Source organism: Schistocerca cancellata, chromosome 6 (genome assembly GCF_023864275.1).
Source record: "Schistocerca cancellata isolate TAMUIC-IGC-003103 chromosome 6, iqSchCanc2.1, whole genome shotgun sequence".
NCBI classification, from domain to species: Eukaryota; Metazoa; Arthropoda; class Insecta; order Orthoptera; family Acrididae; genus Schistocerca; species Schistocerca cancellata.
This window is the reverse complement of record NC_064631.1, coordinates 674,042,567-674,064,257: the sequence shown is the minus strand read 5'-3', so window position 1 is coordinate 674,064,257 and position 21,691 is coordinate 674,042,567. Positions and strand designations below refer to the sequence as shown.

The 21,691-nt window shown below is 45.2% G+C and overlaps 1 protein-coding gene across 1 annotated transcript in view; it reads left to right on the top strand.

Annotated features, from left to right (window-relative positions):
• The first annotated feature begins 4,742 nt into the window (after positions 1–4,742).
• LOC126191182 (putative odorant-binding protein A10) overlaps positions 4,743–21,691 on the top strand; it is a 33,889-nt gene continuing 16,940 nt past the window's right edge. Inside the window, exon 1 of the mRNA XM_049931957.1 lies at positions 4,743–5,043. Coding sequence (XP_049787914.1) covers positions 4,779–5,043 — 265 coding nt within the window. The 5' untranslated portion in view covers positions 4,743–4,778. The remainder of the gene's footprint in view (positions 5,044–21,691) is intronic.

The window sequence follows — 21,691 nt, the reverse complement described above, 5'->3', positions numbered from 1 at the left end:
GGACCGAACCGTTGTTTAGTGAACGAAACATGAGCTTACCGTGTATCGGATCAGATCTGTGACAGGATTCAGAATTTTCTAGCAGCTACAGTTCAACATGTTGTTCTTCAAGGATCAAAATCGTCAGATGTGGTAATCTCGTGAGTACACAGAGAGGAATGTTACAAGGCCGTTATTGTTTTCAGTATACATAAATGATCTAGCGCATAGCGACGGAAGCTCCATAGGGCTGTTCGAAGGCGCCGCAGTTGTCTCTAGAACGGTTGCAAACGCCACCAGAATGTAGCGAAATGCGGGAAGACCCGCGGAGGATTAATCGGTGATTGTTGCAGGGACTATCAGTTCACCATGCTGGAGGCTAATAAATATAGTGTACTGCGTATAAATAGGTGGAGAGTTCTGTTACTGTTCGATTACGCTACTGCCGATAAATCAGTGTAAGTAACAACCGAAAAAAAGACTATGTGTAAACGTCCAGAACTAGCTAAAGTGGAATGGCAAAATCAAACTAATCATACAAAAAGCAAATGCCAGGATGATATTCAATAGAAGAGGAAGCTCTTCTAATATTCACTAGTCTTGTTTATTTGTTTGGGACCCTTACCAGGTTGGGTTCATGGGAGAGATAGAGAAGGTAGAACAAATAGTGCTAAATTTCGTCACGGGATGGTTTGGCCAGCACGAAAGTGTTGCGGAGATGTACAATAAATTTCAGTGGCAGACGCTACAAGGCAGGTAAGTATCACGGAGAAGTTTACTGCTGAAATTCTGAGAGCAAACGATCCAAGAAGAGTTGGGCAACCTATAACTATCTTTCACATACAACTCGCAAAATGACAAGGACGAGAAAACCAGAGAATTATAGCTAAACCACAGGTTTATCGATAGTTATTTTTCTCAGCTGACCAACGAAAGGAGGAATAACAAAACTGCTCAAGATGTAAATCACTTAAGAATGCAATAGAAGTCGCTTAGGAATGCAATAAAGTAAAAGTTCAGGGAAGCGAAGTCGAAATAGCTGCATTAAACGTGAAGAAATAGAAAAAGAAAAGGTCTTGGGAAAGAAGGAGAGATTCAGCACGTAAAAAATTGAAAACAGCCAACAGTGAAATTAAAATCGAAGTTGTCAACAGTAAGTGTACAGGAGTAATTCCACTTTAAAATGCGTAGGAAAAACGTGACATTAAAGGCCTCTATGAAGCAGAGGGATCGTCTGATGACGTGATATAAGAAGAACGGCAAGTCAGTTTCAGATTTAAGGAATTCAATAGTACAGTCAAAGTTTGTCAGAGCTTTGGAAGGGTTGTGGTCAAATAAGACAGAGTAAATACATAATACTCCTTCGGAATTGGTAAAATAATAGGGGGAATGGCAACGAAATAACTGTTCATGTCGGTGTGTACAATCTATGAGACTGGAGACACACCGTCAGATTTTCGGAAAAGTATCATCCATAAAATTACAAAGATACCATGGGCAGATAACCGCAAGAACTACACAAACTCTGTTTAACAGACCATTAATCAAAAAATAAGACACAGAAGAACGGAAAAGAAAGTTGAATACCTGTCAGATGAAGATCAGTTTCGTTTTCGAAACGATAAGTGCACCAGAGAGAGAATTCTCATGTGGCGCTTGATAATGGAAGCGAGACAAAAGAAAAATCAAGAGACATACGGAGAACTTGTTGACCTATAAAAAGCGGTCGTCAATAAAAAATGGTGCAAGACATTTGACATCTTCAGAAAAAAGTTTTGAGTTATGAAAAATTAAAAACTAAGAAAATGTAGAAGAACTAAGTGGGAGCAGTAAAACTGGAAGACCAAGTACTAAGTGTTGGCATCAAAAAGGATGTAGGACAGTGATGTACTGTTTCGCCTCTGCTGTTGAATCTAAACAACGGAGAAACAATGAGGGAAAGAAAAGTTCAAGAGTGGAATTAAAATTCAGGGTGAGAGAATAGCAATGGTAGGACTCGCTGATGGCACTGCTGCCCTTAGTGAAAGCTACGGAGTGTTACAGGACATACTGCCTGGAATAAGCAGTACACTCGTACAGGCACAGAACACGGATTTAGAGTGTACGAAAGTGAAGGGGAGTACCAGAAATCAGATTGGTGAGAAACTTGGCATCAAACGGAGTAGACGAAGTGACGACTGCTATCTTGGAAGTAAAATAACGTACGACGGACGGAGCAAGGAGAACATAAAATGCAGACTAGTACAGACAAAGACAGAGATCATTGTTGTGCAAGAGAGGCCTGTCTGTCGTAAACGGAGGTCTTCACTTGTGGAAGAAATTTCTGATAATGTACATCTCGAGCGTAGAATTGTATGATGGTGAATCATGGACTTAATGGAAAATGGAAAAGAAGAGAATCGAAGCGTCTGAGATGTGGCGCTGTAGAGGAATGTTGAAAATTAGGTGAACATAAGAAATAAGAAGGTTCTCCGGGCGGTCGTCGAGAAAAGAACATATGGAAGACAGTGACACGGAGGATGGACAGGATGATATAAAATGTCTTAAAAGTTCATGGAATAATCTCCATAGTACCACACAGAGTTGGAATGTACCCAACAAATGAGGGTGCTGGGTTTAACATCAATTCTGAGATGAAGAGGATGGCACAGGAGAGAAAGTTGTGGTTGGTTGATTGGTTGGTTGGGGAAGGAGACCAGACAGCGTGGTCATCGATCTCATCGGATTAGGGAAGGAAGTCGGCCGTGCCCTTTCAGAGGAACCACCCCAGCATTTGCCTAAGAAAGTTGTGGAATCAGACCAGCCAGAGGACTGATTAAACAAAATTGTCCTACTGATCATTAGCATGTTTAACAGGGAAGAGGGTAATCGACAGGAGTACATCTACATCTACATTTATGCTCCGCAAGCCACCCAACGGTGTGTGGCGGAGGGCACTTTACGTGCCACTGTCATTACCTCCCTTTCCTGTTCCAGTCGCGTATGGTTCGCGGGAAGAACGACTGCCGGAAAGCCTCCGTGCGCGCTAGAATCTCTCTAATTTTACATTCGTGATCACCTCGGGAGGTATAAGAAGGGGAAGCAATATATTCGATACCTCATTCAGAAACGCACCTTCTCGAAGCCTGGACAGCAAGCTACACCGCGATGCAGAGCGCCTCTCTTGCAGAGTCTGCCACTTGAGTTTGCTAAACATCTCCGTAACGCTATCACACTTACCAAATAACCGTGTGACGAAACGCGCCGCTCTTCTTTTCATCTTCCCTATCTCCTCCGTCAACCCGACCTGGTACGGATCCCACACTGATGAGCAATATTCAAGTATAGGTCGAACGAGTGTTTTGTAAGCCACCTCCTTTGTTGATGGACTACATTTTCTAAGGACTCTCCCAATGAATCTCAAACTGGTACCCGCTTTACCAACAATTAATTTTATATGGTCATTCCACTTCAAATCGTTCCGCACGCATACTCCCAGATGTTTTACAGAAGTCATACAATAAAGGATCCTTCTTTCTATGTATTCGCAATACATCACATTTGTCTATGTTAAGGGTCATTGCCACTCCCTGCACCAAGTGCCTATCCGCTGCAGATCTTCCTACATTTCGCTGCAATTTTCTACTGCTGCAACTTCTCTCTATACTACAGCATCATCCGCGAAAGCCGCATGGAACTTCCGACACTATCTACTAGGTCATTTATATATATTGTGAAAAGCAGTGGTCCCATAACACTACTCTGTGGCACGCCAGATGTTACTTTAACGTCTGTAGACGTCTCTCCATTGAGAACAACATGCTGTGTTCTGTTTGCTAAAAACTCTTCAATCCAGCCACACAGCTGGTCTGATATTCTGTAGGCTCTTAGTTTGCTTATCAGGCGACAGTGGGGAACTGTATCAAACGCCTTCCGGAAGTCAAGGAAAATGGCATCTACCTGGGAGCCTGTATCTAATATTTTCTGGGTCTCATGAACAAATAAACCGAGATGGGTCTCACACGATCGCTGTTTCCGGAATCCATGTTGATTCCTACAGAGTAGATTCTGGGTTTCCAGAAACGACATGATACGCGACCAAAAAACATGTTCTAAAATTCTGGCAACAGATCGACGTCAGAGATATAGGTCTATAGTTTTGCGCATCTGCTCGACGACCCTTCTTGAAGACTGGGACTACCTGTGCTCTTTTCCAATCATTTGGAACCTTCCGTTCCTCTAGAGACTTGCGGTACACGGCTGTTAGAAGGGGGAGCAAGTTCTTTCGCGTACTCTGTGTAGAATCGAATTGGTATCCCGTCAGGTCCAGTGGGTTTTCCTCTGTTGAGTGATTTCAGTTGCTTTTCTATTCCTTGGACACTTATTTCGATGTCAGCCATTTTTTCGTTTGTGCGCGGAGGTACCCTCCACTACACACTGGAAGGTATTGCGAACTATAGATGTAGACGAAGATTTGTCTTTGCACTTGTTGCATAATTCCAAAACTACTTGTTTGAAGCTACAGGCTCCTCGATGACAAACTATGAGCTCTTGGTGAGATATCATTGGGCTTTCGTAGGGTCGGCAACACATTCCGGGCACGGGAACGCAGCTGCAGCTGCGACTGCGGGCGTTGTTGACAATGGAGGCGGGGAAGCAGCCGCTAGGCGTGTCGCTCCGGAGCGCCGCAGCGGTGCTCGCGAAATGCCAGCGGTCCGCTTTCCCGGCCAAGGCCGGCGGCACGGTATATAAGGCGGGGGCGGCGGTCCGCGCGGAGACAGTAGGCAGCCCGGAGGTGCGAGGAGGGTCTGACAGACAGGATGGCGAGACCGCTGCAGCTGCTCGTGGCGTCCGTGGTGCTGGTGGCGCTGGCCGGCGTGGAGGCGCAGCGGCGGGGGGCGGCCAGGGGCAGGGGCCGGGGCGGCGGCGGGGGCGGCGCGGGGGCGGCGGCGGCGGCGACGGCCGGCGCCGACGACTTGGACGTCGACGCCGTGCTGGGCAGCGAGCGCACGCTGACGGCGCTGCTGCGCTGCGTGGTGGCGCGGGGCGACGGACCCTGCTCCGACCAGGGGAAGGCCGTCAAGGGTGAGTGCTCGCAGGGGGACCGTGCAGACATACCGCCGTTTGAGTCTCGTACAGATTCCCGTACGGACGACATACTGATAGGCTTCCCTGGGGTTGTGAAGCAGCTGAATGGGCTGAAAATAAATAAATCGCCAGGTCCTGACGGGATTCCAATTCGGTTTTACAGAGAGTACTCTACTGCATTGCCGGCCGCTGTGGTCTCGCGGTTAAGGCGCTCAGTCCGGTACCGCACGACTGCTACGGTCGCAGGTTCGAATCCTGCCTCGGGCATGGATGTGTGTGATATCCTTAGGTTGGTTAGGTTTAAGTAGTTCTAAGTTCTAGGGGACTGATGACCACAGATGTTAAGTCCCATAGTGCTCAGAGCCATATGAACCATTTTCTACTGCATTGGCTCCTTACTTAGTTTGCATTTATCGCGAATCTCTTGCCCAACGTAAAGTCCCGAGTGACTGGAAAAAAAGCGCAGGTGACGCCTCTATATAAGAAGGGTAGAAGGACGGATCCTCAAAATTACCGACCAATATCCTTAACATCGGTTTGTTGCAGGATTGTCGAACACATTCTCAGTTCGAATATAATGAATTTCCTTGAGACAGAGAAGTTGCTCTCCATGCATCAGCACGGCTTTAGAAACCATCGCTCCTGCTGAACGCAACTCGCCCTTTCTTCACATGATATCTTGCGAACCATGGAAGAAGGGTATGAGACGGATGCCATTTTCCTTGACTTCCGGAAAGCGTTTGACTCGGTGCCCCACTGCAGACTCTTAACTAAGGTACGAGCATATGGGATTGGTTCCCAAGTATGTGAGTGGCTCGAAGACTTCTTAAGTAATAGAACCCAGTACGTTGTCCTCGGTGGTGAGTGTTCATCGGAGGTGAGGGTATCATCTGGAGTGCCCCAGGGAAGTGTGGTAGGTCCGCTGTTGTTTTCTATCTACATAAATGATCTTTTGGATAGGGCGGATAGCAATGTGCTGCTGTTTGCTGATGATGCTGAGGTGTACGGGAAGGTGTCGTCGTTGAGTGACTGTAGGGGGCTACAAGATGACTTGGACAGGATTTGTGATTGGTGTAAAGAATTACAGCTAACACTGAATATAGATAAACGTAAATTAATGCAGATGAATAGGAAAAAGAATCCCGTAATGTTTGAATACTTCATTAGTAGTGTAGCGCTTGACACAGTCACGTCGATTAAATATCTGGGCGTAACAATGCAGAGCGATATGAAGTGGGACAAGCATGGAGTGGCAGTTGTGGGGAAGGCGGATAGTCGTCTTCGGTTCATTGGTAGAATTTTGGGAAGATGTGGTTCATGTGTAAACGAGACCGCTTATAAAACACTAATACGACCTATTCTTGAGTACTGCTCGAGCGTTTGGGATCCCTGTCAGGTTGGATTGAGGGAGGACATAGAAGCAATTCAGAGACGGGCTGCTAGATTTGTTACTGGTAGGTTTGATCGTCACGCGAGTGTTACGGAAATGCTTCAGGAACTCGGGTGGGAGTCTCTGGAGGAAAGGAGGCGTTCTTTTCGTGAATCGCTAGTGAGGAAATTTAGAGAACCATCATTTGAGGCTGACTGCAGTACAATTTTACTGCCGCCAACTTACATTTCGCGGAAAGACTGCATATAGGCAGTAATTTTTCCCTTGATCTGTTTGGGAGTGGAACAGGGAGAGAAGATGCTAGTTGTGGTACGAGGTACCCTCCGCCAAGCACCGTATGGTGGATTGCGGAGTATTTATGTAGATGTACTCAACAGCGCCGCTCCGGGCCCACTGTGCTGTACCGGCTAATCTCTAGCCTCACTGCTTCTGCAGAGACACAGCCGTGTAAAGATCGTGCAAGGAACGTTTGGCTGGTTCTACGCAAGCAGCAGCATTGGCTCGCAAGTGACTCGGGCTGCATCGGCTCGAAAGGCCAGGACCTAGCTTGGAAACTTAAGGCATATTTTCACAACAAAGTACCCGATTACGTAGCCGGTTATTCATCAGCTCCTATTAGACGTACATCTACTGTAATTTTTATATACACCACCAAAAGGTTGCTATACAACTTTATTTTGCTACTAAACAATGGAAAATCTAGGATGGAATGTAACAATATTATGAAAACGATAGCTGCTTCTCACCATACAGCGGAGATGCTGAGTTGCAGACAGGCACCAAAAAAAAAAAAAAAAAAACTGTCACACAATAAGCTTTCGGCCAACATGGCCTTTGTCAAAAATTCAGCTGCCAGACACTGTGGTCATGTGTGTGTGAGTTGCGTTTGCATTCCATAATTTATCTGGGAGTAGGCATTAGGAGTGATTTGAAATGGAATGATCATATAAAGTTGATCGTCGGTAAAGCAGATGCCTGACTGAGATTCATTGGAAGAATCCTAAGGAAATGCAATCCGATACAAAGGAATTAGGTTATAGTGCACTTGTTCGCCCACTGCTTGAATACTGCTCACCGGTGTGGGATCCGTACCAGATACTGTTGATAGAAGAGATATAAAAGACCCAACAGAGAGCAGCGCGCTTCCTTACAGGATCATTTAGTAATCGCGAAAGCGTTATGGAGATGATAGATAAACTCCAGTGGAAGACTTTGCAGGAGAGACGCTCAGTAGCTCGGTACGGGCTTTTGTTGAAGTTTCGAGAACACACCTTCACCGACGAGTCAAGCAGTATATTGCTCCCTCCTACGTATATCTCGCGAAGAGACCATGAGGCTAAAATCAGCGAGATTAGAGCCCGCACAGAGGCATACCGACAATCTTTCTTTCCACGAACAGTACGAGACTGGAATAGAAGGGAGAACCGATAGAGGTACTCAAAGTACCCTCCGCCACACGCCGTCAGTGGCTTGCGGAGTATGGATATAGATGTAGATGTAAATGCATGAGTGTGTGTGTGTGTGTGTGTCCGTTGTCTATTTTTGACAAAGGTCTTGTTGGCCGAAAGCTTATTGTGTGACAGTCTTTTTTTTGTGCCTACCTGCAGACTTAGCATCTCCGCTTTATTTTGCTATTATTTCTTCAAGTGGGAGACTAAATTTTAAGTGGGAGGGGAAAGTGCTCGAATACTTTTCACGCTTTCGCCTCTGGCCACCCTCTAATAGAAGTTTAATATAATTCCTTATTACTTTTGTAAATGATGGCATTCACTTTTTCTATTCTGCAGTCTTTTTCTGAAATTACGAAAATTACCCCCGTAAACTAATCTTTTTCCAAATGTGAAGAGGTACAACATGTCTATGTACCCGGGAACAAATATTCGATTGAAATGTAATAGCGTTGCAGGCGAGAAAATCTGGTCAGTATTGTATTTATTTCTTACAAAATGGTTCAAATGGCTCTGAGCACTGTGGGACTTAACATCTACGGTCATCAGTCCCCTAGAACTTAGAACTACTTAAACCTAACTAACCTAAGGACAGCACGCAACACCCAGCCATCACGAGGCAGAGAAAATCCCTGACCCCGCCGGGAATCGAACCCGGGAACCCGGGCGTGGGAAGCGAGAACGCTACCGCACGACCACGAGATGCGGGCAATTTCTTACAATATTACTCTACTAAACACCAATAAACAGTAAGTGAAACCAAATTTAGCAGAAGCGTATTATCAAAAACCAGTTACAAGTTAAATACATATTGAAATAGAAGCTATTCGTAGCTAACACAAATTTATATCAAGACAGGTAAGACTGACAGGACATTAAAGAAATTCAGCTTATTTGCAAACTATCATGTGTTCCATCGTAGACCTTCTGTTTCAAAGAACAAGATGGAGCACGACCAACCAAGTGTGGCCGAACTGTCCACGCGTGGTTAAATAGTTCAAAAAGTATCTAGCATCTTACCACAAAATCCTGTTCCTGAACAATGAAAAATATATTGCATGATGATCATCATTTTCACTTCAAACATTAATTCAATTACTTTGTTTTGCCAGCTACAGTACACAGTGCCTCCTCAGTCTTCCCTTACTACTTCTCGTGACTCGCTTAAATCTTCTTATCTGGAGAGGCAATCTTTCTCCACTCATTCTTTCGAGATGTTCATACCACTTTCTTCTATTTCCTTGTATTTTGTTGAGAATGTTAAATGTGTTCAGCTCTTTCCTAATTTCTGAATTTCGAAATCCATCGGCTCTTGCGCATCCCTTTACTCCTCTCAGAAACCTCATCTCCAATGCTTGTATACGGATTTCTTGACATTTACTTGTAACACACGTTTCACTCCCGTAAACAATCACTGAAACGGCCGTCGCCTTACCAAATTTCAATCTTGTTTCTTTCCTCATTTTATTTTTTTTAGACATCTATTCTTTGTCTCACATATAATCCCAAACTTTACTACATTGCCGGCCAGGGTGGCCGAGCGGTTCTAGGCGCTACAGTCTGGAACCGCGCGACCGCTACGGTCGCAGGTTCGAATCCTGCCTCGGGCATAGATGTGTGTGATGTCCTTAGGTTAGTTAGGTTTAAGCAGTTCTAAATTCTAGGGGACTGATGACCTCAGAAGTTAAATCCCATGGTGCTCAGAGCCATTTTTTTTTACTGCTTTCTTCTCTATGTCTTCGTCTTACTCACATGTGACGCCACTTCCTAAATAGTTAAAATGTTAGATCTGTTTCAGCGTTGTATTGTTGATCACAATTTTTGACCGTAGAGGGTGCTTCTGTTTGTGACCCACTGATTTTGTCTTTATTCCTAGAATCGTCAAATGGTACTCTCCACTAACCTCACCTAATAATTCTATTCTCATTTGTAGATCATCTTCATTATGAGCCAGCAGTGTGCCGTCGTTTGCATATAAAACACAATTCAAGCGGGATTTATGGTTAATCTTAATTCTCCCGTTAAAAATGTCCTTCCATTTCCGTATTGCGTCATCTAAATTAATGTGAAAAAGTGTTGGTGAAAAGCTGTGCCGTTGTCTTACTCCTCTGTTTGTGGCTATAGGCTGTGTTATAGTGCCAATCATATCTAAAATTACAGTCATGTGTTTATACAGAGACTTTTTGAAGTGTTTATTAGATGCTGTGAATACACTCTTCTCTTCACAATTCTCCACAGTTTCTCTCTATCAACATTATCGAAGGCCTTGATAAAATCAATGTATTATCTCCGTCTTCAGGCCACGAGTGGCCTACTGGGACCATCCGACCGCCGTGTCATCCTCAGTGGAGGATGCGGATAGGAGGGGCGTGGGGTCAGCACAACGCTCTCCCGGTCGTTATGATGGTATTCTTGACCGAAGCCGCTACTATTCGGTCGAGTAGCTCCTCAATTGGCATCACGAGGCTGAGTGCACCCCGAAAAATGGCAACAGCGCATGGCGGCCTGGATGGTCACCCATCCAAGTGCCGACCACGCCCGACAGCGCTTAACTTCGGTGATCTCACGGAAACCGGTCTAACCAACGGCTCTTAAATGTGCAGAACGCGAAATATTTAAAAACACTGAGAAAAACAAAACATCATTTCTACCAACACGAAAAACTATAGAAAATGGTAAACAAAAAGGCCTTCGTTTGCTTATAAAACCAATCACTAGACTGAAGTACCGACCAACAGACGTCGTGTGTTCCTAGGCACACTATATTCTAAGTAAACGCTCTCCCCTATATACCACATGAAAAATATGTTATTCAAATACACTGCTCGACATGAAAATTGTTAACTCCAGCAAGGATCGTGTGTATAACTACAGAAGGAAAAATATGTTATTAAATATGTAGGTGCATTGTAAGAATACATGTTGCGAAATTTAGGACACTGACAAGGTGAAAGCCTAAACAAGGCCATCCGATTCGACTCATATTTGGCAGGTCGGCTGTGTACAACCTAAAATGAGACTCAAAGACATTTGCGCTCAACACTCCCCAAATTTTTGAGAAAACCGTACTTAAAGTTCATGACGAGCAATCGACTCAGAATTGACTGAATTGATAGATAATAGAAAATTGACCATTTTTCATCATCATATGTCGGTTTGAAAACGTATGTTTCCCTCAGAATCGAGGAAATAAACTTCTGAGACTGACGTATGATGTGCGAAAACAAATATTTTGTTAAACTTTGACTGCAGAAAATCGTGTGTTAGTGTAGTAATTTCAGTGTATCACCAAGTCCCATGCTAAGGTTACAGAAATGTTTAGAAATCAAATCAAATAGAAATATTATTGTATTATACACTCCAGTCACTGGCAAGGAAAAATTCATCTCGCACTGGTGAGAAATATATCTTTATGAAATAACCGTCTGCAGCTCGTGGTCTCGCGGTAGCATTCTCGCTTCCCGAGCACGTGGTCCCGGGTTCGATTCCCGGCGGGTTCAGGGATTCTCACCAGCCTCGAGGTGACTGAGTGTTGTTGTGTCGTCTTCACCATCATCCCCATTACGGTCGGAGGAAGGCAATGGCAAACCTCCTCCACTAGGACCCTGCCTAGTACGGCGGTGCGGGTCTTCCGCATCGTTCCCCGACGCTCTGTTAAGGAGTATGGGACTTCATCATCATCATCATCATCAAATAACCATTTGACCGTGACAGACTGTGCTAGATCTCCAGATACAACTTTGTTGCTGTTTTGGTGTTAGTACAACAACTGATTTGTATCATCGAATTACTGCATTTGTCCCGTACTTTAACTTTCTTAAAAGTGTTTATCTTCTCTTTATCAGCTACTCAATCAGCTGTCGATGGCTCAGGAGATGGAGAGTAAGACCATAGCGAACCCTCCCGCCGGAGGTTCGACTCCTCCCTCGGGCATGGTTGTGTGTGTTGTTCTTAGCATACGTTAGTTTAAGTTATTTTAAGTAGTGCGTAAGTCTAGGAACCGATGACCTCAGCAGGATGGCCTCTTAGGAATTCACACATATTTGAATATTTGAATCATAGCAAATGGTTAGTGAATTATCGAGAGATCATATAGTCACAAAGTAACGTTTGAAAACAGGGACTGTATAAATGCAGATACAGAAGACGCGTAGAGTAGAATAGTATTCGAACAATGGGTGTCTAAAATTGCAGCGAGATGTACACGTAGGCCCGACAGTATCCTCTCTTCTGTTCCTGCAACACGAGGTAGTGTGCCCTACGTAAAGACTTGTTGTTCACAAGTTGCGACATGGTTCAAATGGTTCAAATGGCTCTGAGCACTATGGGACTTAACATCTATGGTCATCAGTCCCCTAGAACTTAGAACTACTTAAACCTAACTAACCTAAGGACATCACACAACACCCAGTCATCACGAGGCAGAGAAAATCCCTGACCCCGCCGGGAATCGAACCCGGGAACCCGGGCGTGGGAAGCGAGAACGCTACCGCACGACCACGAGCTGCGGACGGTTGCGACATTGTCACAATAAAGTACTCTAGTGATTTATTAGAAATCCATTCAAGGACGCAAAACGCAATACTCTGATATGACTTACTCACACGTACAAGACCATGTTACTGGCGCAGCTACTCACACTAAATAACAAATGCGAATTGTCTTATATTGCTATTACGTTTCGTGACACTTCAAAAATTTCTAGAACATCATCAAATGTATTTAAGGCCTTTGTTGTTAAATGCAACTATTATAAAAGAAAGAAATCTGAATTTTGCAACAATGACTTTGATAAACACTGACTATTCATATTGTCGATCAATAGCTGAGAGCACTTTCGACACTATGTATTCGTCGGTGTAGCAGATGGCATGGCGAATAGGTGCTGGCAATTAATCCATATCATTGGCCCGTTTCGCAACAGGCAAATGACAAACTTGTCAGAATCGTAAGGCTCAAGGTGGTGTCTTTAAGAGCATGTAGCAGCAACAGGAGAAGCTAGCGCCACACTCTGCTTACTCAGAAGTGACGTCAAAATGATGTACCACTCGATGCGACCACGAAACTCGATAGTAGTCGGCTCACCAATTCGTGAGACACCAACTTCTCCCCTGTGTGAGTGACTCCTCGGAAATCGCGAAATATACTAAAAAAAGGCTAAATATTTGTGACAAGTAAGGGTATGTCGTTTTAGTAGTGCTCGTAGGTTACTGCCTAACCATCTCCTCGGAAATCGCGACATATTCGGAGATAAACAGCCAAATATTTGTGACGGCTCGATGTATCATTAACTGACATTTAAAAATAACAGGCACGGACGTTCAAACTCCAATGAGGCGGTGCACCGTCTTGCTAAAACAAGACATCGGAGTGATACTGAAGCAGCTGAGGAACAGCATACAGTTGCAACATGTCCAGCCAGATACACTGCAGATGTGATGGTAGCCTCAAGGAAGAAGAATGGTCCGATAATTCGATCGTGCAATAGCGCGCACCCAACGTTCACCTTTGGACTGCCTCTGGTGCACTCCATGACCTCGCCAGGGGGTTGTGAACTCCAAATGCGCAAATTATGGCGATTGAGTACTCCACTGACAAAAAAAGGTCGCTTCGTCGGAAAAGGCAATTCGCCTGAGATAACCATCATCGTCCTCAACACGTCATAGCATTTCGACCGCAAAGTCATATCGACGTGTGCTGTCATTGGGCAACAATGGAAGTGGAAGTTTACTGATGTGTGAAAAAAAACTTTGATAGTTTGTAAGCAATGAGACACCAGTTTCTTATTTGTATCTTACTTCTAGCCTGAGTTATCAATTTATGTAATCAGGGAAAGACTTCTCGGACACTCTGTATATGCCCAGGATGACTTGCCATGAAGAACAACAAAACAAGGTGTAGAATATCGTCGATTTACCGCTGTGCTTTATGGGTACCGCGGATGACAACCAAAGGGGTCCTGCTGTGAAAAGATATGCCACCCCAGACCATCACTCCTGGATGTGGGCCTTATGACGGGTGACAGGCTGGTATCCGACTGCTGTCTGGGGCGTTCCCAGACACGACTTCGTTGGTAAGTGGGATTCAGTTCGAAGCGGAACTCATCACTGAAGACAATTCTAATCCAGTCAATGAGATTCCAGGTCTAAGACGCGTCTGAAGACGCCCCAGACTGCGTTGGTATAGTAAACTGACTGTCGCCCACCATATGGCTCAACAACCAGGACTGATGGGCTGGGGTACCATTTCTTTTCACAGCAGGACTCCTTTGGTTGTCAGCCTCGACACCCATAAAACACAGCGGTAAGTCGGCGACATTCTACGCCCTGTTTTGTTGTCCTTCATGGGAAGTCATCAAACGGTTCAAATGGCTCTGAGCACTATGGCTTTAACATCTGAGGTCATCAGTCGCCTAGAACTTAGAACTACTTAAACCTAACTAATCTAAGGACATCACACGAATCCATGCCCGAGGGAGGATTAAAACCTGCGACTGTAGTAGTCGCTCGGTTCCGGACTGAAGCGCCTAGAACCGCTCGGCCACCGCGGCCGGCGGCAAGTCATCCCGAGCATTTCAGCAAGAAAATGTCCGCCCGCACATGGCGAGGGTTTCTACTACTTGTCTTACTGCTTGCCAAACCCAACTTTGGCAGGCAATGTCGCCGTATCTCTCGCCAATTCAGAGCGTATGGTGAGTTATGGGCAAGGACCTCCAACCAGCTCGGGATTTTGAGGGTCTGACGCGCCAATTGGACAATATTTGGCACGATATTCTTCAGGAGCACATCCAACAACTCTATCAGTCAATGCCTTCCATAAACGGAAATGGGTCGACTTGTTTAGTTTGTGAAGCTCTTTGTCTTGAACGAAAAATCCAATTTTCCTGAAACTGTAAATCATTTGTTTGTTTGTATATGCACGTCGCATTTACCAATGTTTGTCCCATTCGGATAATTCCTTCGTGGTGGGTCATTTTGATTTGTCTAAGAGAGTGTTGGAGTGTATATTGACCAGAATCAGAGAAGTGGATTTCTCATACCATGACTTGTCGGCTGGCATAGTGTGTACTGGTGCAACAGTCATTCGTGCTGCGCAGGACAAGTGGATGGAAAAGTCTCGTATGGAGCGACAAACGACTGATGGACCACACAACGTAAACGATCGCGTGAGATGGTTAGCACGTTTGCCTGCGTGGCTGTCAGATCTTCCTCACAAGTTTTATCATCATTAAGCACAACAGACGTGACTTGCATTGTTGTCGGTGCAAGCTTAAGAATGAGCTGCTGCGTAGCGCAGATCGCGCTCCTCACTGTGATTTGCGACTCTCCAACAGCACTCGCCAGTGGCTGCTGTCAGCTGCACCTGACTCACATGTCACAAGGTTTGTTTACGAAAACGGATGGTGTACTGCTAGCCATAACAATTACACTGTAAACAGAGCGATACAAATTTACAATACGCTTCCACATATACAAAATTTATTTCTTCATTCTTAACAAAATGTTAAAGCATTCTTACTAGATCATTGATTCTCTTCATTAGAAGAATTTTTAGAACAGGACTTTAAACAAGAAAACGCAATGTGTGTGTGTGTGTGTGTGTGTGTGTGTGTGTACGCGCGCACATACGATCGTACATACACGATTATACACCGAAGAGCCAAAAAACCTTGCACACCTGCCTAATATCGTGTAGGGCCCCCGCGAGCACGCAGAAGTGCCGTAGCACGACGTGGCATGGTATCTAGTAATGTCTGAAGCAGTTCTTGAGGGAACTGACACCATGAATCCTACAGGGCTCTCCATAAATCCTTAAGAGTACGAGGGGCTGAAGATCTCTTCTGAACATGTTGCAAGGCATCCCAGATATGGTCAATAATGTTCATGTCAGGGGAGATTGGTGGCTAGGGACTCAGAAGTTGTCCCTGGAGCCACTCTGTAGCAGTTCTCAACTTGTGAGCTGTCGCATCGTCCTGCTGGAATTGGCCAAGTCGGTCGAAATGCACAACGGACATGAATGGATGCAGGTGACAGGATGCTTACGTACGCACCACCTGTCAGAGTCGTTTCTAGACGTATCAGGGGTCCCATATCACTCCAACTGCACACGCCCCGCACCATTACAGAGCCTCCACCACCTTGAACAGTCCCTTGCTGACATGCAGAATCCATGGATTCATGAAGTTGTCTCTCCCTACCCGTACACATCCATCCGTTCGATACAATTTGAAACGAGACTCGTCCGACCAGGCAACATATTTCCAGTCATCAGCAGCCCAATGTCGGTGTTTCACGGTCCAAGGTAAGGCGTAAAGTTTTGTGTCGTGCAGTCATCAATGGTACATGAGTGGGTCTTCGGCTCCGAAAGCCCATATCGATGGTGTTTCGTTGAATGGTTCGCATGGTGACACTTGTTCATGGCTCAGCATTGAAATCAGCAGCAGTTTGCGGAAGGGTTGCACTTCTGTCACGTTGGACGATTCCCTCCAGTCGTCGTTGGTCCCGTTTTTGCAGGATCTTTTTCCGGCCGCAGCGATGTCGAAGATTTGATGTTTTACCGGATTCCTGATATTCACGGTGCATTCGTGAAACGGTCATACGGGAAAATCCCCACTTCATCGCTACCTCCGAGATGCTGTGTCCCATCGCTCGTGCGCCGACTATAACACCACGTTCAAACTCACTTAAATCTTGATAACCTGTCATTGTAGCACCAGTAACCGATCTGACAACTGCGCCAGACACTTGTTGTCCTATGTAGGCGTTTCCGACCGCCGCGCTGTATTTGAATACGCATGTCCATACTAGTCTCTATGGTTTTTCAGTGTATATGTGAGCTTCTGCATGCAGTCATACGCGATATGTATCAAGGAAGTGTGCACGCCAAAATCTGTAAAGTTTTTTGAATGAATAAATAAATGCAGTACTTAACTGCGATCGAACCAGGCAGCGACGTAGAAAGCAAGTTTGCAATTCATTGGTCCATATTCCCTGGCATGTTCACAAATCGGGCCAACTCATTCCTGAGAGAGAGCACTCTCATCTGTAAATGGCTTCGGATATTACAGAACAACCTTCTGTTAAATTAATAAGAAAGCACATGAGAAAAACGTAAATTAGGTACAAACTACGGCGTGCACACACTTTATTCAACATGTAAACGTCGTTACAGATATTAGTATTTAGGCTACGACATGTTCGACATGCATGCCATCATTGGCGATGATGTGGCGCAGACGAATAGTGAAATTCTGCATGACCCACTAAAGTTTCGGAACTTCGATGCCGTCGGTTACTTCCTGAGTTGCTGTTTTCAGCTCAGCAATGGTTCTGGGGTTATTGCTGTACACTTTGTCTTTAATGTAGCCCCACGAAAAGGAGTCGCATGTGTTCAGATCCGGAGAATATGACAGCCAATCAAGGCTCATGCCACTGCCCTCTGGGTACCCGGAGCCAGAAGGCTGTCTCCAAAGCGCTCCTCCATCACATCACTCCCCTGCTTCGATGGAATCGAACTCCGTCTTGCATGAACCACATCTTGTCGAAATTACTTTGGATAATGGGGATGAAATCATTTTCCAAAACCTTCACGTATCGTTCGTTAGTCACCGTGCCATTAAGAAATATTACGATGTCCTTAGGTTAGTTAGGTTTAAGTAGTTCTAAGTTCTAGGTGACTGATGACCTTAGAAGTTAAGTCCCATAGTGCTCAGGGTCATTTGAACCATTTTTGATTATTCCGAGACTGGACATTGCACACCACACAGCCACATGTTGCTTCTTGACGAACCTATCCAAATGAAAGTGGGCTTCGTCGATAAACCAAACCATATTCACATCAATATCCCGTTCGTCAATTCTGTGGACAATAATGTCGGCGAAACACAACCACTGTTCCGTGACCTTGGGACTTAATGGCTGATGGGTTTCAATTTTGCATGGAATGAGATGCAAGCCTTCAACAACAATTTGTCGCAGTGTCTCCCGAATAATTCCTACCTGTTGTGCAGCTCGTCTGATCGGTTTCCTGGGGCTGGTCTGAAACAAATTGCTTGTCTTCTCGATGTTTTCAGGCGTGTTTTGGACGACCGACATTGCTAACACTATCGTCACGAACACTACCAGTTCTCTCAAATTTGCAAATCGAATTCTTGATTGTTAGCACACTTACACAGATTGTCTTAAGCCTGAACACGGTCGCAAACTTCCTTTGAGCCGCAGTTGGGCTTGCATAGCAAGCCTCCGACACCAACAACGCGCGTGCGCTTGCGCGTACTAATTCCTATCAAGCCCCGTGGCCAAACGTGGAGTTCGAACGTCCTAACGCAAACCGTTCAGAAGTTATGACGATTTTATTTCATATAGTTCAGTAACTGTCACCCTATATATGGCTATGTATTTTAGATTAGGATCTGAAGACTTGAAACTCCGATATTTCATTAACTGATATTTAATTATATCAAGTCGTACCAAGAACGACTCGTTTTTGATATAACTACCACAACTTATATCCACTTGAACCTTCTTACCATATTCAAATGTTGGCCTCCATCCAAAATTTTTGCCGCCACACTTCCTTTTATTACCAAACGGACAATTCTTTGATGCCTCGGAATGTGTCCTAACAATCGGTGTCTTTTTTAGTAACGTTGTGTCATAAATTCCTTTCTTCCGCATTTCGTTTCAGTACCTCTCCATTTCTTATTCGATCTACCCATCTAATCTTCAGCAATGTTCTAGAGCATCACGTTTCAGAAGGTTATATCTTTTCCTTATCTTAATTGACTACTGTCCACGTTTCACTTCTATACAAAACTACACTCCGAAGAAATATTTTCAGAAAAATTCCTCTTTTTCAGAAATACTTTTCTTTCTGTAGCCAGTCTGCATTTTACGCCGTCTCTACTTCGGCAGTCACGAATTATTTTGCTCCCCTAACCTAATTCCCTCAGCATCACCTGATTTAACTCTACTATATTCCATTATCTCTGCTTTACTTATATTTCTGTTCGTCTTATAATCTCTCTTCAAGACACCAAACATTCTATTCAACTACTCTACCAAGTCCTTAGGCGTCTCTTACATAATTTTGCTGTCATCGACAAACTGTGAACTTTTTATTTCTACTTTTTGAACTTTAATTCCGTTCCCAAATTTCTCCTTGGTTTCCTCCACGTCTTGCTCAATGTACAGACCTAATAACATCGGAGATAGACTACTCTCTTTTGAACTAAGGCTTCCATTTCATGTTCTTCGACTGTTATAACTGCTGTCTGGTGCCTGTACAATTTGTAAACAACGTTTTCGTCCCTGTATTTTATTCCTGTTACCTTCAAAACTTCAAATGGTGTATTTCAGACATTATTTTCAAAATTTTCTTTGTCCATCCTTCTGATTGATTACATTTTCAGATTGTTTCCCTAAACTTTCAAATGACATAAATGTAGGTTTGCCTTTCCTTATCCTATTGTCTAAGATAAGTTGTAGGGTCAGTATTGCCTTACGTGTACCAATAATTTTCCGCAACCCAAAATGATATTCCCCGAGAATTCTTCTGAGAATAATTCGTGTCAATATTTTGCAACTATGACTTCCTGACTGCTGGTTAGCTAGTATGCGTACCTGTCGGCACCTCCCTCCTTTTATGAAACGAAATTATTACAGTCTTCTCAAAGTTGGAGAGTACTTGTTCTGTTTCAAACATCTTGCATGGCATGTGGAATAATTATGTCATTTTAAAAGTTTTTAATAGTCTTCATCGCAATACAAAATTAAATTACAACTTGCTGGTTACCATATCGCTCGATTAACAAACATCTTCAGATCATGATTACTAAAGAATCAGTACCTATCTGCAGTGTTAGCCACAACACTATCGTCACTAAGTGTAGCTCAGATTACACTTAGTAAGCATGAACATAATTAAATACTTAAAATTAATAACCATGCACTTTGTTTTCATGAATATAGAGAAATTGAACATTATGTCATTCAGAGTTAAGCTCACCATGAAGTAGCAGTGCAAGGCACCACAGGTGACAAGCAAAAACTTTATATATACCCTCCTGGAAATGGAAAAAAGAACACATTGACACCGGTGTGTCAGACCCACCATTCTTGCTCCGGACACTGCGAGAGGGCTGTACAAGCAATAATCACACGCACGGCACAGCGGACACACCAGGAACCGCGGTGTTGGCCGTCGAATGGCGCTAGCTGCGCAGCATTTGTGCACCGCCGCCGTCAGTGTCAGCCAGTTTGCCGTGGCATACGGAGCTCCATCGCAGTCTTTAACACTGGTAGCATGCCGCGACAGCGTGGACGTGAACCGTATGTGCAGTTGACGGACTTTGAGCGAGGGCGTATAGTGGGCATGCGGGAGGCCGGGTGGACGTACCGCCGAATTGCTCAACACGTGGGGCGTGAGGTCTCCACAGTACATCGATGTTGTCGCCAGTGGTCGGCGGAAGGTGCACGTGCCCGTCGACCTGGGACCGGACCGCAGCGACGCACGGATGCACGCCAAGACCGTAGGATCCTACGCAGTGCCGTAGGGGACGGCACCGCCACTTCCCAGCAAATTAGGGACACTGTTGCTCCTGGGGTATCGGCGAGGACCATTCGCAACCGTCTCCATGAAGCTGGGCTACGGTCCCGCACACCGTTAGGCCGTCTTCCGCTCACGCCCCAACATCGTGCAGCCCGCCTCCAGTGGTGTCGCGACAGGCGTGAATGGAGGGACGAATGGAGACGTGTCGTCTCAGCGATGAGAGTCGCTTCTGCCTTGGTGCCAATGATGGTCGTATGCGTGTTTGGCGCCGTGCAGGTGAGCGCCACAATCAGGACTGCATACGACCGAGGCACACAGGGCCAACACCCGGCATCATGGTGTGGGGAGCGATCTCCTACACTGGCCGTACACCACTGGTGATCGTCGAGGGGACACTGAATAGTGCACGGTACATCCAAACCGTCATCGAAGCCATCGTTCTACCATTCCTAGACCGGCAAGGGAACTTGCTGTTCCAACAGGACAATGCACGTCCGCATGTATCCCGTGCCACCCAACGTGCTCTAGAAGGTGTAAGTCAACTACCCTGGCCAGCAAGATCTCCGGATCTGTCCCCCATTGAGCATGTTTGGGACTGGATGAAGCGTCGTCTCACGCGGTCTGCACGTCCAGCACGAACGCTGGTCCAACTGAGGCGCCAGGTGGAAATGGCATGGCAAGCCGTTCCACAGGACTACATCCAGCACCTCTACGATCGTCTCCATGGGAGAAAAGCAGCCTGCATTGCTGCGAAAGGTGGATATACACTGTACTAGTGCCGACATTGTGCATGCTCTGTTGCCTGTGTCTATGTGCCAGTGGTTCTGTCAGTGTGATCATGTGATGTATCTGATCCGTCGTAGCGTGGACTCAGCGAGTCAATGGAAGTCCCCTGAAGAGATATTGAGCCATGCTGCCTCTATAGCTGGCCATGACTGCGATAGGATCCATTCAGGATTTTTTACACGGACTGACCCCTCGATTATGTCCCATAAATGTTCGATGGGATTCGTGTCGGGCGATATGTGTGACCAAATCATTCGCTTGGATTGCCCAGATTGTTCTGAGATGGCGCAATGCCATCCATTAAAATTCTTTCGTTGCTTGGGAACAATAAATCCTTGAAGGGCAGCAAATGGTCTCCATGTAGCCGAACATAGTCATTTCCAGTCAATGATAGGTTCAGTTGGATCAGAGGATCGAATCTATTCCAAATAAATAGGCCACACCATTGTGGACCACCACCAGCTTTGACAGT